We start from the raw sequence: 26,108 nt of genomic DNA, 5'->3' as shown, positions 1-26,108 counted from the left end.
GCCTTGCAAAATGGACATTTAACGGTTTTGAGGCCTGCTAACTATTTCAATCATTAGCCTGCACCCTTTTTATTGCCTCAGGAACAGGTGGCTGCCTCTATTCTGTCCATTTGTGACCTTGCCTTTACTAGGTGTGTTGGTGTTGTATGTGCAACATGGCAAACAGTCTGCGTTTCAACACAACTGAGCATGTTCTCTTCAACTGGCTTTTGTCACGCCGCTTTGGCCAACCATACCCAGTGATAGTGGATCTGCGGAGGAGGAGACTCATGTGGGTCCCTCCACTTTTGAGGCAATGACTCACAAGAGGTTATTTTCACCGCCTCTATTCTATGCGGGAGCATCCTGTAAAATTCTACCAATACTTCGCATGAGCCTTGCAACATTTGATCGACTCTTGGAGACAGTGCGCCCTGGGATAACCTTTCAGGACACAAGGATGTGCAAAGCTATATCTGCAGAGGAGCGACTTATAGTCACAATACGGTATGTACTACACAGCCACATTCTCGATGTTCATAATGTGTTGGCCAAAGTATGTATTTTTGGCTTATTGGACTAAGTTTAATGTCCTCATCTTAGTCCACATATGTTTCAACTTACAGACCAGAATGTTATGTGTAATATGTACTGAATATCACTTAGTAATTGTGCAGCCAAATATGTGTGTGTTAGTCGCTCTGAATTCCTAACAAGTTTGGTATGTATGTACCTGTTTTTTTTTTGTAATTTGTGCATTCTATTATCTTCCTTTTCTGTTGTTCTTCAGCTTCCTGTCCACTGGCCTGTCTTATGCCGCCCTCCACCATGAGTTTCTCATTGGAAGATCTACCATTTCTGGCATAGTCAGGTCGACATGTATTGAAATCTGGACAAGACTACATCAAGTCGTCATGCCCGAGCCCAGGATGGAAGACTGGTTGAGGATATCAAGGGAATTTGAGGAGGAATGCCAGTTTCCTAATTGTATTGGGGCCCTTGATGGCAAACATATCCGGGTGCGTAAGCCGCCGAACTCTAGCTCGCAATTCTTCAATTATAAACAATACTTTTCTGTTGTATTGTTGGCTCTGGCCGACCCTCAATACAAGTTTATAATTGTTGAAATTGAGGCCTATGGAAGGATGGGAGACTCTCGAGTCTTCAATACTTCTATTATGGCTCGGCGGCTACGCACCAACCAGTTGGATCTACCACCACCAAGCCAGCTACCAGGCTCCACTCAAGTATCTGTCCCTTATGTCCTTGTGGCAGATGAGGCGTTTCAGTTAACACGCAATGTCATGAGGCCATATCCCCGACGCAACCTTGACCACAGGCGCAGAATTTTTAACTTGCGCCTATCACGTGCTCGGCGACTGGTGGAGTGTTCCTTTGGCATTCTTTGTGCCAAATGGTGGGTACTCCAGTCTGCCATTCAGCTGAGTGAACAAAATGTTAATGAAGTAGTTAAAGCCTGTGTGGTTCTTCATAACTTCACCAGGATACATGATTGTTCCTCCTCTGCTGGTGTTGTGTGTAGGCCGGACAATGTGCGTAGGGTGAGACCACCTATCAACCCTCAACGTAGACCGCTCTCTGGGCTCAAAGTGCGTGATATTTTCACTAATTACTTTATGTCACCTGATGGGGAAACTTCTTGGCAAGAGCATGCCAAGTATCTATGTTATAATTTTTGGTTTTATGTGTGTCTAAATATATATATTTCTACCCCTTCTGATTCTATGACTGTTTAGTTGCATTGGTAATTGTATGTTAGTATGCTGACACGGTTTTTGAGAATTGAGACAGAGACGTAAACTTTAGTAGACAAATTTTTACTTTTGCCTTTTTTTTGTTTTTTTTTAAAGGAAAACATATTATTGCCATATGATAACTGGGGCAATGGGCAAATTGGCCTTTTTGCAGATGTGAACATTTTAGAAAAATACAATTTTCATACATATCCAAAAAAAACAGAATGCAAGAACAAAATTGCTACATTAGACATTTTGAATCCAAAGGAAAAAAAAGGTGGTCTCCATCAGCAAAATTATATAAAAAAGATAAAACTCACATTTATTAGGAAGGTTTTCAAATCATATTAATAAGCCACCATGACAGGCAAGGCTACCTTACGCGTTTCTGACACATATTACATGTCTGTAAAAAAGACTATATTTCACCAAGCTATACTGGGAAAGTCAAAGGATCAAAATAGACTACTCACTTGATAATGCATAGAAAAGGCGTGCTGTCCTTATTCAATTAGTCACTTTTTGGCAGCTAACTATATTCCCAAATCAAGGCGAACAGCCTCAAGAACATCACGCTCTCTCTATGTATTATCAAGTGAGTAGTCTATTTTGATCCGTTGACTTTCCCAGTATAGTGCGGTGAAATATTGTCTTTTTTACAGACATGTAATATGTGTCAGAAACGCGTAAGGTAGCCTTGCCTGTCATGGTGGCTTATTAATATGATTTGAAAACCTTCCTAATAAATGTGAGTTTTATCTTTTTTATATAATTTTGCTGATGGAGACCACCTCTTTTTTTCCTTTGGACTGGGATTTAGAGCACCAGTTGAACCACACTGGACATCTCCTGGCATCATACCGCTTATGGACACTGATGTACGGTATGCGTAAAGAATTTGCATGTTTTTATGCTCTTATAAATTGTGGTAAGTTGGGGAAGGAGAAGGCAGAAGAGCAGCCTGTGGTTGCTGCTGGCTACTTTGCCCAACATCGCCCTGTGTGGGGCCATACTGTTGCCCATGATGTGGGTAGTGTCCTTCCTCCTGGGATTGTTGGGGGTACTGGCCAGAGTAATAATGAAGAGGGGCATCTTGTTGGCTCGGGTAGGCCCGTGTCTCATACCCACCAATATAGCCATGTCGTCCCCAACCAGGTTGGGACCAGCCTCCAACACTGGGTGGGAAAAAGTGGCCCTATTGGTGGGGTTGGCTAGAGGCAGACATATGTTGCTGGTGTTGTAAAGGTTGGGTAGGGGGAGGAAGGGGGTGAGGTGTAGGCCCACATATTTGAGGATCCTCAGAGCCTGCTTGAGCAAGCATCTGTGTGGGTGGTCTCATGCACATTATATTTCTGGGGGAAAGCTGCCACCTCTCCAGATATTCAAACAGCTCATATGGGGTATTGGGGGGTGTGCTTGCGTCAAGTAGGATCTGAAAACATCCTCGAATACGGAGCCTCACCTCAAGGGTAAGGGAGCGTAGATAATGGGCCAGGCTACGTGAGTATGCCTCCTCTCCATCATCTGTATTCACTCTAGCCAGATAGTTGAGGACCCCTGTGTCCACATTAATCCGGGTATCTTGGGCAGGGATCTGGCGCCTTCTTCGTCCTCGCCGGGATGTTCCAGCAGGCTGTGGGGAGCCCCGGATCTGGGCAGTTGGGCTGCTGCTCATGTTGCCCTGCTTCTCCAGTATGGCTGATGGTGCAGCAGCAGACGGTCCTGGTGGTGGGGTTTGTGGCGCAGGCAATGGGTTCTCCTGAGAGGATTCTTCACCCATGCTTCTTGTAGGGGGAAAAGATGGGCCAGCCACCTCATCCCCTACAGGATCAATGATGGGCTCTGTATCTGAGCCCGTTCCTCTATCCAAAAGGTTGGACTGAGTTCTGTTATGAAATAGAACAGAGCCAAAAATACATCAATATTTTTGGCCCTGTAAAGTATCGGTGTAATGTGGTGTGAGGTATCTACTTACGGTCTCAGATCCAGAATAGAGGCGAGGAAGGAGAGGCGGTCATAATAGGTGTATTTTCGCTTTACGTGGCCCGCATCACCGCTGCTGACGTTCCCGCCTGTACTGATCGTGGATGCTGCGCCAGAGTCTCATCACATCTTCCACTACAATGTGACAGGAAATATTCTCAAATTAACATAATCGATCGGTCAAATTTGCTACCAGTAGTCTAGGCATGTGGCCTTCTGGGGTGTGCTTTCTACCCAGGGTGGCATATCTAATTGGGGCATCCAGGCCAGATACACAGGGTCACAATAGTTCATGTATCAAGTAACTACACTTAATAACTTGGTTGGCTAAGAGGATGAGGAGATTGTGGCCTGGGCCAAATTATGGCAGTGTCAAACCATGTGTCACATCAAAATCTACCCGCCTCATAAGGTAAAAAGTACAAGCACAGGCAGGGGGGGGGGGCTGATTCTATATGCATTTTTTGATGTGAGGTAATTTTAATCATGGTTTGGGTTGTACTTACTCAGTTTCTGCTGCTCCTCACGTGGCCGATCACCAAAATCATGGAACATCTGGCGACATATGCGCCTTCATGACGCCTCCTTTCTTGCCCGGTTGGCATAATGGGTATCACGTTGGTCCCAGAGTTCTGGCCGCTCCTGCACCAGTACAATGAGCATCTCCACATTGAGGAAATATGGCGCCATGACGCTGCTGTACTCCGTGGAGGCGTACTTCCTGGATGTCTGTAGCGCTTTTTGAGCTCATTTGCATGTCTAGGCTTCCTGATGATGGATTGGCTCATTTCCTGTCACCAGCCAAAAGATCTGCGTATTTCTCGCAAGTCACACGTGTGGTCCGTGTGTAATCCGTATTTTTTGCGCACCCATAGACTTGCATTGGCGTACTACGGGCGTAGTATGCTGACAATCGCAGCATGCTGCGATTGGCACGGACCGTAGAATACGGATGAGAAATATACGGCTGTTGGGACTGGGAGCAAACCCATAGAGAATCATTGGTCCGTGTGTAATGCGTGCTTTTAACGCCTCTCACTCGTCCGTATTCCTCTCTAGTGTGACCCCGGCCTTACATCATAGTGCTGAGGAAGGAGGGGAGGGACCCTTTGGAATGTGGATCCTATCGTCCCATTTCGCTAGTGAATGTGGACTATAAAATTTTCACCAAGATTCTAGCTACTAGACTGAATTCAATTATATTGAATCTTATACATCCTGATCAAACGGGCTTTATGCCTGGTAAAAGTACTTCCATTAACATCAGAAGAGTCCAGTCAATAGTTCAATATAGCTCCCTAATGCCAGATAACAAATGGGCATTGGCATCGTTGGATGCTGCCAAGGCTTTTGACACTCTTGAATGGCCTTTCCTCGCCGCATGTTTGCAAAGGTATGGCTTTGGCAATAAATTTATAACATGGATCAAAGTACTATATATGAAACTCAAGGCCCGTATTATAATAAATAATTCTATATCTGAGTCGCATTGCATGGGGGGACCCGTCAGGGTTGCCCTCTTTCCCCGGCCCTCTTCGCCCTCGCGATAGAGGCACTAGCAATACGTATTAGGTCCTCCCCTAACATCCGAGGTATAGATATAGCAGGTCGGGTGGATACCATAGGCCTTTATGCCGATGATATGGTGATATTCTTGAATGATGTGGAAGAAACTTTGCCACAGGTGATATCCCTTATAGATAGATTCAGTAAATATTCAGGTCTACATATAAATTGGGAGAAGTCTGCCCTGTTACCCCTTTCCCATTCCCCGATGCTCCAGTTGGTTGCTCTCTCCTCGCTACCTACTGTATCTAGTTTTAAATATTTGGGCATCCATATATCTAACAATAGTACGCTTGATCTACAACTTATGTCCACCCGTTGCTGGAACTAGTTAAAGTTGCATCCTGGAGTAGGCTCCCATTATCTGTGGCTGGACGCATTAACCTGATTAAAATATTACTCCCTAAATTTAGCTACTTGCTTCAACACAGCGCAGTAGCAGTGCCCAAGTCCTTTTTTGTTAAGGCCCCGTCTCACTAAGCGATCTCGGTAGCGAGATCGCTGCTGAGTCACAACTTTTGTGACGTAACAGCGATCTCACCAGCGAGATCGCTGTGTGTGACAGCGATCAGCCCCCCTGCCGGTATTGCTGAAAGAAACCTCTAGACATTTTTTTGGTCGCTGGTCTCCCGCTGGCCAGCACGCATCGCGTGTGACAGGCGGGAGACCAGCGATCAGCTGTAAAAAAAAAAAAAATATTGTTATTCTCACCTTCCGACGTCCCGTTCAGCCATCCTGCCTCTCTCCACGCTCCGGTCCCAGTAAGCCTTTGCACGAATGGCCGCGAGACTTTGCTATCCCTCGAGACCGTGACATCTCGCGGTCATTCGTGCAAAGGATCACTGGGACCGGAGCGTGGAGAGAGGCAGGATGGCTGAACGGGATGTCGAAAGGTGAGAATAACTATATTTTTTATTTTGATTCTATTTTTTACAGCGATAGCAAGCGATGCCGGGCGCTCGGCATCGCTGTGCTGATCGCTGGTGAAGCTGTCTGTGTGACAGCTCACCAGCGATCACATAGCGACTTACTAGCGATCCTGACACCTTGATAGCGGTGTCGGGATCGCTGGTAAGTCGCTTAGTGTGACGGGGCCTTTAATCTCAATTCCCTGGTTACGTCCTTTATATGGGGGAAAACTAGGCCCAAACTTAAACTGTCCACTTTACAAAGACCAAAGAAGGGAGGTGGGGTGGCATTGCCAGATTTTTTCCTAGATTACTTAGCTGGGCAGGCTAAAGCTTTAAGTAAATGGATGCCGGGTAATTGTCTCCCCAATTCTGAAAGTCACTTGCTCCACGCTGCACAAGCGGATTGCCCATTAGGTTTCCTGGAGTTGGAGAAAACTAATGTCCCACGTCTGCTGCCCCTGCTGGCACAATTAATATGGAGATAAATCAAGAACGTAATTGAGTTTAAAGATTTTATAGCTGAAATGCCCCTGTGGAATAATTATTTTCTGGGGTTGTTGGATCATCCGTCCACCATTTTTTGGACTCAGTATGGCGTCTCTTCAATGGGAGACCTGTATGACCAAGGGATCTTAAAATCTTTTGAACAATTACAGGCCACACATGATATTCTGAGATCTCAATTTTTTCGTTATTTGCAGTTGAGATCGGCTCTTCAATCACATATCAGGGATAGGGGTGTGGACCGTACTATTTCATCTTTACCTCTGATAGGAATCCTTAATTCGCAGGGTCTCATATCCTCTCTGTATACGTACATGCTATCAGTAGGGGCAGAATCGGCCATAGGCTCTGTTGAGAGAAAGTGGGAACGACTCATCCCTAATACGCAAAGAAAGGAGTGGGAGGAGATTCTAGAGTCTCCGACTGGAGTATCACCATCTATTAATAACAGAATGATACAATTATGTATAATAAATCAATCATATTTGACTCCGTTGCGACTTTTTAGGATGGGTCGGCTTCAATCATCAGAATGTATGCGATGTCACTCGCCAGATGCTGATTTTATTCATATGATGTGGCAGTGTCCCATTATCCTACATTAATGGAAAGAGGTGACTACACTACTGACATCCCTGGTACAAACCCCTGTCCCTCTAGAGCCATTGGGATCGCTATACTGGGGTCTTCCTGCGTGAGACGCTGTTTATGGCACGGAAGGCGCTGGCATTGCGGTGGATGGGCGGCTCATGTCCTTCCCTTAGATTCTGGATCAAGTTGGTAAATTCAATTGTTCCATATGAGCGCACGTTATACCAAAACAGGGGATGCCCGGGTAAATTTGAAAAGATTTGGGAGAGGTGGCATTCCTCTCACCTCACTTTACAAGGCTGAGACATCACACGTGACATAATATGATATAGGAGACCAGGCTGCGAAAATAGTAGATACCAGTTGATGCAGTGGTATTTGTAGTTTATGAATTTTAGTTAGATTTTATTTGAGTGATATGACGCGGTTTGTGAAATTGGATTGATATACATGCTGGAAAATGTATAAGCAATTATCCTTCATGTGTGCTTGGAAAGATGCACATATCACCTTGTTTATAAGAGTGTGCAATTTCTCTGTATTATATTTTACATTGGACGGGAACATGTGTGCTATGTATAATGCTTGTTATCATAAGCCATTGTGTATGTTGTACATTCTTTGTGTCCTGAGGTTCAATAAACGAATTAAAAAAAAAAAAAAAAAAAGTGCACCAGTAATAAGTCATCCAATAGGCATTCTGTCCATTTAGAAATGTGTATTGTGTAAAAATTAAAAAAAAGTACACCATATAAGACTGTAGTTGTCAGTTTTCCTTTTGATGCAATCTTACCAGCATGCTGGCATTATTTCAGACTCGTTTGACCCCAACTAATCAATGACTGAAGAGAAGCTGTACAGTTTCTTGAAATTAAAAGTTGATGTCAGAAGACATTCTGAACCCACGCCCCCAGGGGAGACTGCGACCTGAATGCAGTGCCTTCGTGTCTGTGCACACGTTGCGGACCGCAGCTGATTTGGCCCTGCGGATCCACAGCAGATTCTGCTGCGTTGTACAGTACCATTAAAGTCTATGAGAAATGAAGAACGCTGTGCACATGCTGCGGATTTAAATCCGCAGCATGTCAATTCTTTTGTGCGGATCCGCAGCGTTTTGACACCTGCTCCATTATAGGAATCCGCAGGTGTCAAAACGCAGGAGAAATCCGCAGGTAAAACGCAGGTCATTTTACCTGCGGATTTAGCCAAATCCACAACTTGTGCACATACTCTAAGACCGCTCAGCCATCCTGACTTCTGGTTATTTCAGACCCCAGAGTAGCCATAATATATTTATGCCCAGCTTTATAAAGAGAGCTGCAGTCATTCCTAGCCTTCCCTCTTTCTTGGCCAGTTAATAATTTTACTTGGGATAAAGCGAGTTACAGACACAGATCATAGGGTCTCAACATCCATATAGGTAGGGGTAATAATTATCAGAAATGTATGACATCTCCTACAGTTGCACCATAACGGTCATTGGTTGGAATATAAGCATATCCTTGGAGACAGACTGTATAAAGGTGTTACAGATGTAAAGTAGATCTTTTACTTTTCTGTTCAGGTTGCTCCTTTACGTTTGTTCATGCTTTTCACTTTTTAAGAGTAGCTGGTGTATAAGAGTACAAGCTTATTACAGATTTACCAGAAAGTCATTACATTCTAGAAAAGGATAAATTCCAAGATATTTAATATACTGTGGAAGACCTGACATCCCTGCACCAATAGATAGACCTGCTATTAACAGCAGCATATAGTTTGACAGGTGCAACGAAAATGGCTTCTCTGACGCACAAGATAGGTGGGCACAGTCATTAAGCGATTTCACCTTAGATAAATCACTTTACATTTACTAGCAAAGTGTAATTGAATACGATCAAGGAGAATATACCAAAGTTTCATACATGTTTATTGTCATTAAACCAATAGATTACTACAAGCAAGAATTCTGCGGTGCACGGGCTGCAACAGCTGGCCCAAGACCTTCACAGTTTACAAGCACAAAAAGCAGCAAAACAAGCAGGTCACCTAGAAGGATAGGTCACTCCGACAACATACTGTGCCCAATATGAACACCTCCACTGCCATGTACATGTAGGATTTTAAAGTTGCAGTACAGCTGAGAAAGGGAACGCACATTTGTCATATACAATTATAAAGAATAAAACTCTCATAAAACAGGGAAAGACAATATGATCCATAGTCTTGAATGGGCAAAGGCTATGTCATCAACATTTGAGGTGCTGGTGAAATAAATCTATTCTTGTCCATTTTCCACCGCATGTTGCAGTTAGTCCAGCATAACATCTGCACAATGATCCCATATACCCCAGGAACCTGGGACAGGAGTTATATGATGGAGATCTCACATACTGATAGAGGAAATATTGTCATCACCATCCTTTCCAAACTAATAAAATAGAAACTCTCCAAGGTAACGAGGTAAACCTCTACTTTTAGAGTATGCTCTAAATTATCTATTAACTCGAAATAGCTCTTCATATCCCAGGATACTGGACCCGTCTGTCTGTGACTTGCAGTCATACCGGAGTCTTTGTGTTTAGACTTCATGGACATTCTGATATTCTATAAATATTTTTATATTGAAAACCTAATAAAAGATTGGGAAAGCAATCAAGTCTTCAATAGAAGTTCTCTCTTAGGTCAGAAATCAATGTTTTGGGGTTTTTTTTTGCATTTCAGGATACCATGTCTGGTATTACAGGTAAGAGTGCACTAATAAACCATGGAAAAGAGTTATACTGTACTGACTAAAAACTGAAAGTCATACAATCTCTTGAACAATGGTTTACACGCTTGCTAAACAAACATTTTGCCTTTTTATTCATGTCTTAATAATGGTCATCTCATTTTACGAAAATTAAAAATGTATATACTTGAGAAAGAAACACAATTCACATATACCTGAGGGAACCTGCCAGAAACTCCCCAATATCACCCTGATATATAGGACTGTCTAGCCCTCTGAAACTGCATTGAGGCATGATGAATCTTCCAGCTCTTCAGCCTCATGCACGCAGAGTGATTTCTACTACTGAAACAGCACTTTGGTGCCATAAAAAAATTGATCGGCTTATCTTTTAAAGGGCTAAATAGTCACATAAATGGTTTTTGGAGGGGAATGGGAAGAGATTACTGGTTCTTTTTAATAAAAGAAACAGATCTTGTATCATTTCACCGACATACAATTTCAAGGCAACACAATTCCCTTCTTAATTACAAACTAAAAGTAATGATTAGTGAAATTTGATGGGCATCTCTTAGGCTTTCTACATTTACTACTAGATATTCCCAATTGCCCATGATCCAATCAGAGCAGTGTGAGAGACACTAAATATTGTTTGACATGAAGGAATGTCTTGACATTTTTTTCCATATAATCACCTAAAACAGATTTAAGATTTAACCCATCTTTTTTATTACAATTAATCGTTACAATTTTAGTTAAGGGTTCTGTTGCCTTGACAAGTATCTACTTGCTAGGAGTCTTTGTGCAAGGGCTCCCAACAATCAGATGTTCTTGCCAAGGGAAAGAGCCACTGCCCAAGCATGTTTAACTCATTGGGCACCCTTGCAAATCATGGACAATGGTCCTCCAGAGTGAGAGCATCCCCTACTAACTCCATAGGCCCTAATATATGAAATGCATTATCTAATGCAGACAATTCATTTAACACTGAGGCATCCTTCCCACATTAGTACTGGTTAAAAGACTTGATATAAATATAAAGCGATCCTAAGACAAGGATAAGTTACAAAGATTTTACAATGTTAGTTGAGAGCATCAATTTACCAGCATCATGGATATGAAAGAAGCTGGAAGGCAGACCAAAGGTGAAGCTAGGCAGACAGTGAAGATGGCAGTTACATACATGTAGTGTTTTACTGCAGCAGTACTGGTAAAGTATGCATGCTACAAACTTTGTTAGGAATTGACAGCAAAGACAGGTTAAGTAAATGAATAGCATGTCTTCTGGAATCAATCGAAGGAAATTAACTGGGCCTCGCTTCCACCTGGCACCTGCTGACCATGTGTTGCCTGCGAGTGTGGAGGTTGCTGCTGGCCAGCACCAACTGGCATCTACAAAGAGAAACATAATTCAGCACTATTGAAACATGCAAGTATACACCATAACATGATATATAAAAAGTATAAGAAAAATGTGTATTTCTTTGGAATAAGACTTCGTATCAATATCATTTTACTCATCTTTCTATGACCTGCGTGCCCATATAGACAGCACAGGAAGGTTGATATTACTGACAGATTCCCTTTATGGCAGTTTTCAGCTAATTTATATGCCATTTAAAGCATATACAGCATGTTGCTTAAAGAGGATCTTCCACCCCTTTGAGCATGTTAAACTGGCCATATCAAGGAATAGTGACTGCAGCGATGAGTAACATGTAGTTTTTATTTTTTTTAAATTTACCACCTCTGGTGCAGAGATATTAGCTGGTCAAGTTTAGGTTAAGATTTAGGTTATAGTTCAAATGGACGTTAAGAGATTTGTCTCTGAGGGCGTGTACTTCTTCCCCTGTATGAGGTTGACCAATCAAAAGCTGTCAGCAACACACAGGAGAAAAAAAAACTAAACATGCCAGCCCTGATCTGTGCAACTATTGTGTAGAGATACAGTACATAAGAGTTATTTATCATTATAAACACTTCCAGCTCTCAACTAACTGCAGTTAGTGTGGGGGAAAAGTGAGAGCTGGCAGTTCTGTCAAATGAGATCTGGAAGGGTTTCTAATGATTACTGATGAGCGAGTATACTCACTGCTCAGGTTTTCCCGAGCATACTCTGGTGATCTCCGAGTATTTTAGTGTGCTCGGAGATTTAGCGTTTGTCGACATAGCTGCATGATTTGCGGCTGCTAGGCAGCCTGAATACATGTGTAGAATTCCTAACAGGCAATCCCCACATGTATTCAGCCTGTCTAGCAGCCTTAAAACATGCAGCTACAGGGACAGAAACTAAATATCTGAGCACATCCAAATACTCGGAGATCACCCGAGCAACGAGTATACTCGCTCATCACTAGTAAAGATCCATTACTAAGCTGCAGAGATCAGTGAGGAAGGCATGCTCTTTTCTCTCCTGTACGACACCGCCTGCATGCAGGGAAAGAAGTACACACCCCAAGACACAAGTTCTCTGGTATTATCCAGTAGATTGGCAACATTTGGGGACAAATTTTTTTTACTTAAATACATGTATTTTGGGCCAAGAAAAACATTTTTGCAATTTGATTTCATTAAGAATTTTGCACAGTTTTACTTTCAAAAGGTTCTTGAATGTGCAGAGAAATAAGTTTACTGTAGTCTACAGCCATAAATCAGCTAAGCGTAGCTCAAAAAATAGGTATTAGACCTACCGGTAATGATGTTTCCAGGAGTCCATCCTGACAGCACCATGGAGGACGTCCTCCTCCTCCTTACAGGGACAGGAAAGCACACGAGAGGTTAAAAGGCCATGTCCCACCCCCTTTCCTTCAGTGATTTGACAAGTACCACAAGGTGGATGATACTAGAAACGGTTTAATGAAACGATCATATTACAGCATATGACATAATACATAGTATAACACAACCGGGAGGGAACTACCCGTGCTGTCAGGATGGACTCCTGGAAACATCATTACCGGTAGGTCTAATACCTATTTTCCAGGACGTCCACCTGACAGCACCATGGAGAGTACCAAAGCACCTCCTCAGGGTGGGATTACCGCCTGGAGAACTTTCCTCCCAAATGCGGTTTGTTGACCAGCTAACACATCTAGTTTGTAGTGTTTGCAGAATGTATTAAGACTAGCCCAGGTTGCCGCTCGACAGATCTGATCAACTGACGCCCCCGCCCGCTCGGCCCATGAGGCCGATACCGCCCTCGTAGAGTGGGCTTTTATGGAATCTGGCGGGCTGGCGCCTTCAGCTTGGTAGGCATCCGATATTACTGAGGTAATCCAACGCGCGATGGACGCCTTAGAGGCCTTCTTCCCTTTATTCCTACCCCCAAAAAGGACGAACAGGTTCGGGTCGACGCGCCAGCTATTGGTGGCCTCTAGGTATTCTATAACTGCGCGCCTCACGTCTAGCGAGTGGAGCCGCTGCTCCTTTTCATTTCGGGGATTATCGCAGAAAAAGGGTAACACTACCTCCTGGTTCAGATTTCTTGTAGAGGCTACCTTCGGGGTAAATGCCGGGTCTAACCTTAGGATTATACGGTCCTCTCTTATCTGGAGGTATGGGTCCTTAATGGATAGGGCCTGGATCTCCCCTATTCTTTTGGCCGTGGTAATGGCTACTAGGAAGGCCGTTTTACGAGTGAGAGCAGGGATGGTTATCTTCTCACTAAGGGCGAAAGTGTCCGAGCAGAGGAACCGAAGTACCAGGCCCAGGTCCCATGGCGGGGTGAGCTGCCTAATCGTGGGGCGCAGGCGCTGTGTGGCTTTTATAAACCTTATCACCCAGGGATGTGCAACTAACTGGTAATCGAAGAAGGCGCTCAAGGCTGAAACCTGGACTTTTAGAGTGCTGGGCCTGAGGCCTTTATTAAAACCTGCCTGCAGGAACCCTAGTATGTTAGGGAGATCAGGGGTGCCTGCCACGAGCTCGGACCTGCCACCCTCCAGACAGAATCTTTTCCATATCTTCCGATAAATTGCCGACGTCACCGGCTTCCTACTGGCCTGTAGGGTGGCTATGACCTGCTCCGACAATCCTTTTGCCTTCAGGATGTCCCTCTCAGGATCCAAGCCGATAGATGGAGTCTTGCTGGGTCTGGGTGGTGGATCGGGCCCTGGTGGATGATGTTCTCCCACAGGGGCAGTTCGACTGGATCTTCTACTGCCATGGCTCCTAGAAGGGGAAACCAGCTTCTCCTCGGCCAGTATGGCACTATCAATATCACTCTTGCGTGGTCCTCGCGTATCTTCCTGAGCACTGCCGGTATGAGGGCCAGTGGTGGGAACGCATAAGAGAGGGATTCTCCCCAAGTTTGACTCAGGGCGTCTACGCCTTCCGGGTGGTCCATCGGATTTAGGGAGTAGAATCTGGGAACCTTCGAGTTCTTCCGGCTTGCGAAGAGATCTATACTGGGGGTCCCCCAGCGCTGACAAAGCTGGTCGAAGATTTCTACATTCAATTCCCACTCTGTCGGGTGGATCTGTTGTCTGCTCAGGTAGTCTGCCACTTCGTTTTGGGAACCCTCTAGATGTACCGCGGTCACGGATCGGACTGTTCATTCTGCCCACGTGAATATCTTTTCCGCCAGTGCTTGTAGTGGTTGATATCTGGTTCCTCCCTGTTGTTTCAGGAATGCCACTGTCGTTATATTGTCGGATAATATGCGGACATGACGACTCTTTAGTGCCGACCGGTTTCTCCGCAACGCTTCCCAGACCGCGAAGAGTTCCCTGAAATTGGAGGATCTGGTCTTGATGCTTGCTGGCCACTTCCCCTGGAAGATCTTCCCTTCTATGTGGGCTCCCCATCCCCACGCACTTGCGTCTGTGGTGACTACCACGTATGGAGAGGTTGTCCATTGCACGCCCACCTGAAGGTTCCTGGACTGTGACCACCAGCGAAGGGACTCCTTTACTCGTCCTGAGAGCCTTAGGGGTTTGTCTAGCGACGCCTGACTTCTGTCCCATCTTGCGAGGATTTCTCCTTGTAACAATCGCGAGTGGAATTGGGCCCATCGGACGCACTGGATGCAGGCCATCATGAGGCCCAGGACCTCCATTGCTTCTCTTATGGAGCATTGACGCTTCAACAGGGCTCTGGTTCTAGCCTGAATGGTCTTCTGCTTCTGCTCGGGTAGCCAGGATATCCTGTCGGCTGAGTCTAGGAGGACTCCCAGGAATACTTTTCTGGTGTCTGGTGTGAGGTCCGACTTCTCCCAGTTGATCACCCAGCCCAGGAACTCCATTACGGTAGTTGTTCGGATCCTGTCTCGGATGAGCGCTTCTTTGGATCTTGCCACCAGTAAGAAGTCGTCCAGGTATGGAACAATCACGATACCCTGATCTCTCAGGTAGGCCACCACCTCTACCACCAGTTTCGTAAAGATTCTGGGAGCTGAGGCCAACCCGAATGGCAGACCCTGGAACTGGAAATGGCAGGTCCGGGCTGGTAAGCTGATCGCGAACCTTAGTAGGCTTTGGGATGAGGGATGAATAGGAACCTGGTAGTATGCCTTTTTTAGGTCTAGGGTGCACATAACTGCGTCCCTGTCTATTAGGGGAATTGCGGATCGGATTGATTCCATCCGGAACCTCCTGTATCTGACCCAAGTATTCAGTGGCTTCAGGTTTATGATGGTGCGGGCCTCGCCGGATTTCTATGGGATTGCAAACAGGGAAGAGTAGTGCCCTCACCCTCTTTCTGACGGTGAAACTGGTATTATGACCCCTGAATTTAACATGTCCTGAAGATCCGACCACATTGCGGAGTCCTCCCGGACGACGGTGGGGGCAATATATCTGTCGGGGGGAGGAGAATAGAGCTCTATTCTGTAGCCTTCCCTGATGGTTTTGAGGACCCACTGATTGTTGGTGACTCGGGACCAGTTTGCTGCAAAGTGGCGAAGTCTCCCCCCAATGCCTATGGCGTCATTGTCTCCTCGATCTAGATGTTGATGCAAATGGGGGACCTCTGTTCCTCCCACTTTGGCTGAAGGAGCCTTTGTAGGAGCTTCTATTAGACCTCGCCTGACCCCTAAACTCCGTCTGTCCTCTGAAGGAGCCTCTCCGAAAGGACTGGGGCCGCCTGGGTTTTCCCTCCGAAAATCCCTTATTCTTATCGGACACCAGCTCAAGGATATTATCAAGGGCTGGACCAAACACCCTCAGGCCCGAGAAAGGGATGGCACATAGCTTTGTTTTAGAAGGGTTATCCCCCGACCAGGTTCTAAGCCAGACTGCTCTCTGGGCCGTATTAGAGAGGGAGCTGTTTCTGGCCGCAAACCTTACTGATTCCGCCGACGTATCCGACAGGAACGCCGTGGCTGATTTCAAGAGAGGAAGAGATGCTAGTATCTCTGACCTCGGGGTCTTGTTGGTTAGGTGTTCCTCCAACTGCCCCAACCACAAGAACATAGACCTGGCCACCGAGGTGGCTGCTATGTTGGCTCTAATCAGGGCCGCCGACGTCTCCCATGCTCTTTTTAACAAGACGTCCGCCTTTCTATCCATCGGGTCTCGAAGACCTGATGAGTCCTCGGATGGGATAGCAGTCTTTTTAGTAACCTTGGCGACTGGGACATCTATTTTAGGGACTTCTTCCCACGCCCGAGTTTCCTCGGGATCGAAGGGCAGTCTATTTTTAAAGTCTCGGGAGAGTGTCAACCGACGCTCTGCTTCCTTCCACTCCTCCTGGATCATTGCTTTGATGTATTCGCTTACAGGGAACACCACCTGTTTGCGGGACACCAGTCCTCCAAACATTAAGTCCTGTCTGGACTGTGGCTTAGGGACTTCTTCCATCTGCATGGTATTTCTGACTGCGTGCACCAGCTCGTCCGTATCCTCCAGTCTGAATAGGTACTTCCTGCTCTGATCCTGTCTATCCCCCAGGATCTCGCCTTCTTCCTCCTGGTCTGAGTCCCGGAAGTCGGATTCCTCGCTAGGGCTCGCTTCTGATACTGGGTCTGGTTCCCACCTTGGACGCTTGCGACTTGGCCCAGGGCTGGGGGATTGACGCCGGGCTGTAGAGGCCTGAATCTCTTCCCTTATCAACGACCTCATTTCGGAAAGGAGAGATGGCTGTTCCTCGCCTATGACCCTGGAGGTACAGGGTCCGCATAGGGTCTTGCTATAGGTGTCTGGCAGCTTTGCTCTGCACACTGGACATCTGACCGATTTGGAGGTGGCTTTTGCCGGGTCCTTCCCCGAGGGGGACTCGGCCGGGATTCCCTTTTCCTACAACATAAGGGGCACCTATTCAGATCTGGCTGTGGGGATGGGTGGGGAGGGTGGTCTGCGCTATGCGCACTTACCCCTCCACCAGCTGCAGCATTGCCTTCCATCCTCCAGGCTCAAGCTCTAATCACCGACAAATGCAGTCACACAGCCTAGAACGACATGTGGCGACTCTGGAGAGCGCTGTGGTCCAGGAGCGCGCGCCCTGGATTTGAAATCGGCGTCTGACGTCACCGGATGTGACGCTGGTAAGCCGCGCCTCCATTTCCTGCCGGGCTTCTGCGCGCGACCGCACTCGGTTCCCCGGTGCCGCCGCCTGCAGGGAACCGCCTCCCCGCCTGCTATGGCGTTCCGCTGGAGGTCTCCCAGTGCTGACCTCGCCAGCCGTCGGCGCCGTCCTGCGGGTACTCGGCCCGCCTGGCAGCCCCGATTGCGCCCTCTTCTGTCGGTGCCCGCTCGGCCAGCCGCCTGCGGGGAGCCAACCCGTCCTGGAGCCGAGAGCCTCCCACCGGGAGGAACGGCTCCCTCCAGGAGCGTCATCCTGCTCCTGGCCTTTGGAGCAGAGGGACTCCCCATCAGGGAGTTTTGGCCCCGGGACCTCTTGACATGGGAAGGATTGGACTGGCCGCACGATCCCCTGAGCCCCTCTGGTAAGCTCTCGTGTGTCCCTCCATGCAGGGACAGGAAAAACACTGAGGGAAAGGGGGTGGGACATGGCCTTTTAACCTCTCGTGTGCTTTTCTGTCCCTGTAAGGAGGAGGATGACGTCCTCCATGGTGCTGTCAGGTGGACGTCCTGGAAAAGATAGTAAACGAAAAAAATAAAGCGATAAAAACCTTCCTGTTAAAACTGCCAGAACAAACTCACCGACTGATTCCTAGTTAGTGATAACCTGCCAACAGGTTTTTACCATCATCTGCCTCTAACAGCTGGGAATGGAGCGCTGTTCCACCCACAGCTGTTAACTTGTTAAATGCAGTCAATCTTAGACAACAGCATCTACAGTGCTCTGCCCGTTGCCCACCACCCATCCGTGATGTGCTGAAGAGTTCCCATGACAGCCAGAGGACTGCAGAAGACCCTTGTGCTTGTCAAGATGGTGCTCCTATGGAAGTCAGCATTCGTATGACAACTCTTTTGAAATACTTGTTTGTCATGCTGTCTTATATCATAGTATATACTGTACGTAATGTCAATAGTTGGCACTTACAGGTTGGTACATAGGTTGCTGTCCAGGGAGGAAAGGCTGCTGGGAGGACAAGTTGCTCATTGCTGGATCTTGGAGAGTAGTCATAAGGTTCTATAAAGAAAAGAAACTTAGAACTGTCTGCAATGAACAAGTCATTGAACATGTCTGCTTCATAGTTATCCACCCAGTAACTTAAATAGATGATATCATTTGGACTAACCTGCATATTGTAAGGCTGATAACCCAAGGGTACAGACTGTGCACCCATGTACGTCATCCCAGTGGCTGGAGGATTCTGGGAAATGGAAGGGAGGCTCTGGGAGGCCACACTCTTTAAAAGCAAGAAAAAACAATAATCAGAAAATTGTTAATGATATAATATACACTATAAAGGCACATCCTCCTGATGTAGATCAGTGATATTTTCCAGGGTCGCCTCAATGCTGGTTCAATTCCTCAGTTTTACATGACATAACTCCAAAAAATATACACTGAAACCGCTTTTTTTTTTCCATTTAACGTCTATCTGAAGTATGTGCACATGACCATAAACATACTGTATACAGATTTGTACACTGCATATCAGTCACAGTATCCACAGTGGAGCTAGGTGACAGACTATTATGCTAGAAATGTTGTGTCCAGATCTTTTCCATCAGTCTAGAAAGATGAGCCTTAACATGAAATGGATGACATTTTGTTTAAACTGGATTTTGGTGAAACTTTATAAACTGAGTAATTATAATAAACCTTATCAAATACGCAACATTTTCTTTGTATTCCAAGAAAAGAAAATGGCTGGGAAAAGTGAAGGAATAAAGGGCAACTACTTACTTGGTAGGGCTGTGTAGGGGTGGGCTGGTAAGAGGTGTACGCAGGGTTGGTAGTTGGCACAGGCTGACCTTGCTGAGCTGCTGGAGCAGATCCTGCTGGATACATGTATGCATTTACCATGTTGGGATCTGTAGTAAAACAATACAGACATGTCCATTACTGGTGTAGAAGAACAAGCGACTATATAAATGCATAGCCACCATGGCTTTAGTAATTTTACTTACCGTTACCAGGCACTGGCATGGTAGGATAAGGTGCAGATGTCGGCTGTCCAGGTTGGTTCATGTAAACTCCATGCATAGGCGATCCCTCCACTGACCCAGAAGGACTAAATGTGCCAGTATAAGTGTTAGGCCCTGAGGGTGGGTACATGACACCACCAGATGATGGCAGTGACTGTAACTGCAGAACAAGAAAATAAGAGTTAAGACATAAAGGCAATTACCACTCATACAAACCTCCAACAGGAAGGATGACAAACCTGTGCATAGGGGAGCTGAAATGCTGGCATCTGGGCTCTCATCTGGATTGTCTGCTTCTGCTGCTCCAACCTCATTTGTCTCTCCTTTTCTTGTTCTTGCAGGCGCTGGATGGCAAGTTGACGCTGCATCTCCAAATATTCCTACAAGCAATGGTTCCTCATTTGTTATCACTCACTATGATTATGACCAATTCAAATAGAAGTGTCTTTTTTTCTTATTAATGTAGTCTAGGTACTGCTACTGCTTAAAGAGCACCTGACAGCTGATACATGCTGTACAATCCACAAGCAGCATGCCTCATCCACTGCTTGTACAATCACAGTCATGTATGTTAGTTTTGGAAAATGCTGTGGCATTTCAAAGAAAGACACACTTTTAATAGCTGCCACGGACCAAGCACCTAGCCATAGGCAGTCAACGGGCTGGGACCTACCTGTACGACTAGTCACCCACACGGCTCGGTCCCTGGAAGCTTTTAAAAGTGTTTTTCACTGCAGTGTTTCAGAAACAAACCTATATGGCTGTAATCATACAGCCAGTGCCTAATACATGCTGCTCCTGGTTTGGGCAGCATCTATCACCTGACAAGTTCTCTTTAGAAGGTTTGTCCGGGTTTGGCATGAAAGTCTGAAGTCAATGTGACTGCAAACTTGCGAATTCTCACATTGCGCATGCTGTCAGGATTCTCCCAGGTCTGGAGATATTTCCATAAGTCCTCTGCTGACCATCTAATAACCACAAGCAAGACTCCTGTATGCCATAGGGGCCAATGCAATATACATCTCTAAGCAGCTGATGATCGTATGCTTATGCCAGAGAAATGTGTAGTCCTGAGCATGCTGTGTACAGTACACATACAAAACGCATATCGCATATGGCGTCTGCCACAAAAGGTGTTTGTCTTATGATTTCACAGGACTACAGAGGAGAACAGACTGACTACTGAGTATCCAAACCATCTGGTAATTTTCATGTTAGGAATTTTACTTTTCATAAAACTGCTAATATACAGTGGGTACGGAAAGTATTCCGACCCCTTTAAATTTTTCACTCTTTCATTGCAGCCATTTGGTAAATTCAAAAAAAGTTCATGTTTATTTTCTCATTAATGTACACTCTGAATCCCATCTTGACTGAAAAACAAAAAACAAAAAACAAAATGTAGAATTTTTTTGCAGATTTATTAAAAAAGAAAAACTGAAATATCACATGGTCATAAGTATTCAGACCCTTTGCTCAGATACTCATATTTAAGTCACATGCTGTTCATTTCCTTGTGATCCTCCTTGAGATGGTTCTACTCCTTCATTGGAGTCCAGCAGTGATTAAACTGATAGGACTTGATTTGTAAAGGCACACACCTGTCTATATAAGACCTCACAGCTCACAGCGCATGTCAGACCAAATGAGAATCATGAGGTCAAAGGAACTGGCCAAGGAGCTCAGAGACAGAATTGTGGCAAGGCACAGATCTGGCCAAGGTTATAAAAGAATGTCTGCTGTATTCAAGGTTCCTAAGAGCACAGTGGCCTCCATAATCTTTAAATGGAAGAAGTTTGGGACCACCAGAAGTCTTCCTAGACCTGGCCGTCCAGCCAAACTGAGCAATCGTGGGAGAAGAGCCTTGGTGAGAGGGGTAAAGAAGAACCCCAATATCACTTTGGCTGAGCTCCACAGATGCAGTAGGGAGATGGGAGAAAGTTCCACAAAGTCAACTATCACTGTAGCCCTCCACCAGTCGGGCGTTTATGGCAGAGTGGCCCGATGGAAGCCTCTCCTCAGTGCAAGACATATGAAAGCCTGCAAAGAGTTTGCCAAAAATAGATTTTTGTGTACTCACCTTAAAATCCTTTACTCCAAGCCAATCATTGGGGGACACAGACCGTGGGTGTTATGCTGCTGCCACTAGGAGACTGATACTAAGTTGAGACAAAAAGAGTTAGCTCCTCCCCTGCAGTATACACTCTCATGCTGGCTCCAAGTGAACCAGTTCAGTGCAAAAGCAGTAGGATATCATTAACATCATATCAGAGTACAACACATCAAAAGAAGGAAAAGCAGAACAAACCAAAAGGCCAACAGGAAAGGGTGTTGTGTACCCCAGTGATTGGCTCGGAGAAAAGGATTTTACGGTGAGTACACAAAAATCCCTATTTCTCCTTCACCTCATTGGGGGACAGACCGTGGGACGTCCCAAAGCAATCCCTGGGTGGGGAACATCATAACAGATCGAACCCCATGTACTAATTAACCCCTTCCCGACATTAGACGTACTATCCCGTCCACGGTACCCGGGCACCTATGACCGGGGACGGGCTAGTACGTCAAAGCGATCAGAGGCGCCCCCCCTGATTATCACAGCTGACACCCGGCACTGTGTGTCAGAGGCGGTCACGGACCACCCCGGCATGTTAATCTCTGGCACACTGCGATCAAACACGATCGCAGTGTACCGGGGGTTTAGGGAAGCATCGGAAGGGAGGGGCTCCCTCCGTGCTTCCCCGAGACCCCCACAGCAGCGCAATGTGCAGCGCTGCTGCGGGGGCCTCTTCCCTGCAGGTCCCCGGATCCAATATGGCGACGGGGACCTTCGGGGGCCTGCAGGGAGCTGGCTTCCTCACTGCCTGCAAAGCGCAGGTATGAGGAAGTCTGCTTCAACGCCTGTGATGTGACAGATCAGCGATCTGTCACATGACAGTGATGTCCCCCCTGGGACAGTGTAATAAAGTTATTAAAAAAAAAAAAGTGTAAAAATTAAAAAGCGCTAAAATTCATGTTTTTTATTATTATTATGCATTTATATAGCGCCATTTATTCCATGGTGCTTTACAAGTGAAAAGGGGAAATATAGACAAGTATAATAAACATGTGTAAGACAAGGGACACACAAGTACATAAGGAGATGGGAGATATTTTTTGAAAATATACAAAAAAAAAACAAAAAAACAATAAAAGTACACATATTTGGTATCGTCGCGTCCATAACGACCCGCCCTATAAAACTGTCCCATTAGTTAACCCCTTTAGAAAACCCCTTAAAAAATGTAAATAAAAAACAAAGCAAAAAATAATGCTTTATCATCATACCGCCAAACAAAAAGTGCAATAACGCGCGATCAAAATGACGGATATAAATAACCATGATGCCGCAGAAAACGTCATCTTGTCCTGCAAAAAACGAGCCACCATACAGCGTCATCAGCGAAAAAATAAAAAAAGTTATAGCTCGCAGAATAAAGTGATGCAAAAATAATTATTTTTTATATAAAATTATTTTCATTGCATAAAAGCGCCAAAACATAAAAAAAACACATAAATGAGGCATCGCTGTAACCGTACAGACCCGAAGAATAAAACCGCCTTATCAATTTTAACGCACCCGCACGCGGAACAGTGTAAACGCACCCCCCCAAAAGAAATTCAGGAAATGCTGGTTTTTGTTCATTCTACGTCCCAAAAATCGGAATAAAAAGCAATCAAAAAATGTCACGTGCCCGAAAATGGTACCAATAAAAATGTCAACTCGTCCCGCAAAAAATAAGACCTCACATGACTCGGTGGGTCAAAATATGGAAAAATTATAGCTCTCAAAATGTGGTGATGCAAAAATTATTTTTTACAATAAAAAGCGTCTTTTAGCGTGCGACAGCTGCCAAACATAAAAACTGACATAAATAGTAAATCAAACCCCCGTTATCACCCCCTTAGTTAGGGAAAAAAATTTCCATTTTCACATTAGGGTTAGGGGCGTGTTGGGGTTAGGGTTGGAGTTAGAATTGGGGGGGGTTTCCACTGTTTGGGCACATCAAGTGCTCTCCAAACGCAACATGGCGTCTGATCTCAATTCCAGCCAATTCTGCATTGAAAAAGTCAAATGGTGCTCCTTCCCTTCCAAGCTCTGCCATGCGCCCAAACAGTGTTTTACCCCCACATATGGGGTATCAGCCTACTCAGGACAACTTTTGGGGTCCAATTTCTCCTGTTACCCTTAGGAAAATAAAAAAATTGGGGACTAAAAGCTCATTTTTTTGGAAAAAATATGATTTTTTTATTTTCACGCCCGGGCGTTATAAACTTCTGAGAAGCACTGGGGGGTTCAAAGTGCTCACCACACATCTAGATAAGTTCCTTAGGGGGGTCTAGTTTCCAAAATGGGGTCACTTGTGGGGGGTTTCCACTGTTTAGGTACATCAGGGGATTTCCAAATGCAACATGACACCCGCAGACCAGTCAATCAAAGTATGCATTCCAAAACGTCACTACTTCCCTTCCGAGCCCCGACGTGTGCCCATACAGTAGTTTTCTCCCACATATGGGGTATCAGCATAATCAGGACAAATTGGACAACTTTTGGGGTCCAATTTCTCCTATTACCCTTAGGAAAATAAAAAAAATTGGGGACTAAAAGCTCATGTTTGTGGAAAAAATATGATTTTTTTTTTTTTTTTTTTTTTTAATTTTTACGCCCGGGCGTTATGAACTTCTGTGAAGCCCTTGGGGGTTCAAAGTGCTGACCACACATCTAGATAAGTTCCTTCGGGGGTCTAGTTTCCAAAATGGTGTCATTTGTGGGGGGTTTCCACTGTTTTGGCACATCAGGGGCTTTCCAAACGCGGTATGGCGTCCAATCCCAATTTCAGCCAAAAAAGTAAAATGGCGCTGCTTCCCTTCCAAGCTCTGCCATGCGCCCAAATAGTCGTTTACACCCACATATGGGGTATCAGCGTACTCAGGACAAATTGCACAAAACTTTTAGGGTCCTGTTACCCTTGGGAAAATAAAAATTGGGGGTGAAAAGATCATTTTTGTGGAAAAAATATGATTTTTTAATTGTACGGCTGTACGTTATAATCTTCTGTGAAGCCCTTATGGGTTCAAAGTGCTCACCACATATCTAGATAAGTTCCTTGGGGGGGTCTAGTTTCCAAAATGGCGTCACTTGTGGGGGGTTTCCACTGTTTAGGTACATCAGGGGCTCTCCAAACGTGACATCGCGTCCGATCTGAATTCCAGCCAATTTTGCACTGAAAAAGTCAAACGGCGCTCCTTTCCTTCTGAGCTCTGCCATGCGCCGAAACAGTGGTTCCCCCCCACATATCAGGTATCAGCGTACTCAGGACAAATTACACAATAACTTTTGCAGTCCAATTTCTCCTGTTACCCTTGGTAAAATAAAAAAAAAAAATTGGACCTGAAGTAATTTTTATGTGAAAAAACAGGATTTTTGGGTTGCTTACCGTAAAATCTGTTTCTCGGAGCCTTCATTGGGGAACACAGAGACCTTGGGTGTATGCTGCTGCCACTAGGAGGCTGACACTATGCACAAAAAAAGGTTAGCTCCTCCTCCGCAGTGTACACCCCACCGACCGGCAGAGAATTCCTCAGTTAGTGAGAAAGCAGTAGGAGAAGTAACGGAATAGGTTGACAACATAGACAACTCAACTGTAACCATTCAACCAAAGTAAGAACAGGAGCTGTAAAACATGGGAGGGTGCTGTGTCCCCCAATGAAGGCTCCGAGAAACAGATTTTACGGTAAGCAACCCAAAAATCCTGTTTTCTCATTCGCCTTATTGGGGGACACAGAGACCTTGGGACGTCCCAAAGCAGTCCCTGGGGTGGGAAACAAACTTCCATCAGGCCAGCGGACTCACCACCGCGGCCTGCAGAATCCGTCTACCTAGGCTGGCGTCCGCCGAAGTGTAGGTGTGGACTCTGTAGAATTTCACAAACGTGTGAACCGATGACCATGTTGCAGCTTTGCAAAGCTGCAGTGCGGAAGCTCTGTGGCGCACCGCCCAGGAGGCACCCACTGCCCGAGTAGAGTGGGCCCTGATACCCGGAGGGGCTCCGCGACGCTTAACACGGTAGGCTTCCAGGATAGCCGATCTGATCCAGCGAGCAATGGTGGCCTTTGACGCTGGGTGACCTTTCCGCGCTCCATCAGGGATAATGAAAAGAGACTCTGTCTTTCGCAAGGAAGTCGTCCTAGACAGATAGACTCTTACCGCCCTAACCAGGTCCAGCTTGTTCAAGGACCGCTCTCGGGGATGAGTTGGATTCGGACAAAAGGACGGTAGCACGATATCCTCGTTGAGGTGAAACGAGGACACCACCTTCGGAAGGAACGAGGGCGGAGGCCGCAGAACTACCTTATCCTGGTGGAGAACCAGAAAGGGAGAGCGGCACGAAAGAGCTGCCAATTCCGACACGCGCCGGACGGAGGTGATGGCCACCAGAAAGGCTACCTTCCAAGAAAGGAGAGAAAGGGAAATATCCCTGAGGGGTTCAAAGGGCGGACCTTGCAGAACCTCAAGAACCAGATTAAGATCCCATGGATCCACGGGCGCCCGGTACGGCGGGACTGTGTG

General features: G+C 45.8%; 1 protein-coding gene across 2 annotated transcripts in view; it reads right to left on the bottom strand.

The window, feature by feature from the left end:
- Positions 1-9,182: 9,182 nt before the first annotated feature.
- The window catches only part of HGS (hepatocyte growth factor-regulated tyrosine kinase substrate), a 45,241-nt gene continuing 28,315 nt past the window's right edge, over positions 9,183-26,108 (bottom strand). For both annotated transcript variants that reach the window (XM_073588189.1, XM_073588190.1), the window contains exons 16-21: positions 19,738-19,878; positions 19,481-19,658; positions 19,257-19,384; positions 18,643-18,753; positions 18,444-18,533; positions 9,183-11,393 (exon numbers count right to left, since the gene is read on the bottom strand). In XM_073588189.1, the coding sequence (XP_073444290.1) occupies positions 11,292-11,393; positions 18,444-18,533; positions 18,643-18,753; positions 19,257-19,384; positions 19,481-19,658; positions 19,738-19,878 (750 nt within the window). In that variant the 3' untranslated portion in view covers positions 9,183-11,291. The remainder of the gene's footprint in view (positions 11,394-18,443; positions 18,534-18,642; positions 18,754-19,256; positions 19,385-19,480; positions 19,659-19,737; positions 19,879-26,108) is intronic.

This window comes from Dendrobates tinctorius, unplaced genomic scaffold (genome assembly GCF_039654945.1).
Source record: "Dendrobates tinctorius isolate UK_male_01 unplaced genomic scaffold, ASM3965494v1 ptg000103l, whole genome shotgun sequence".
Lineage (NCBI taxonomy): Eukaryota > Metazoa > Chordata > Amphibia > Anura > Dendrobatidae > Dendrobates > Dendrobates tinctorius.
This window is presented reverse-complemented; position numbering and strand designations above follow the sequence as displayed.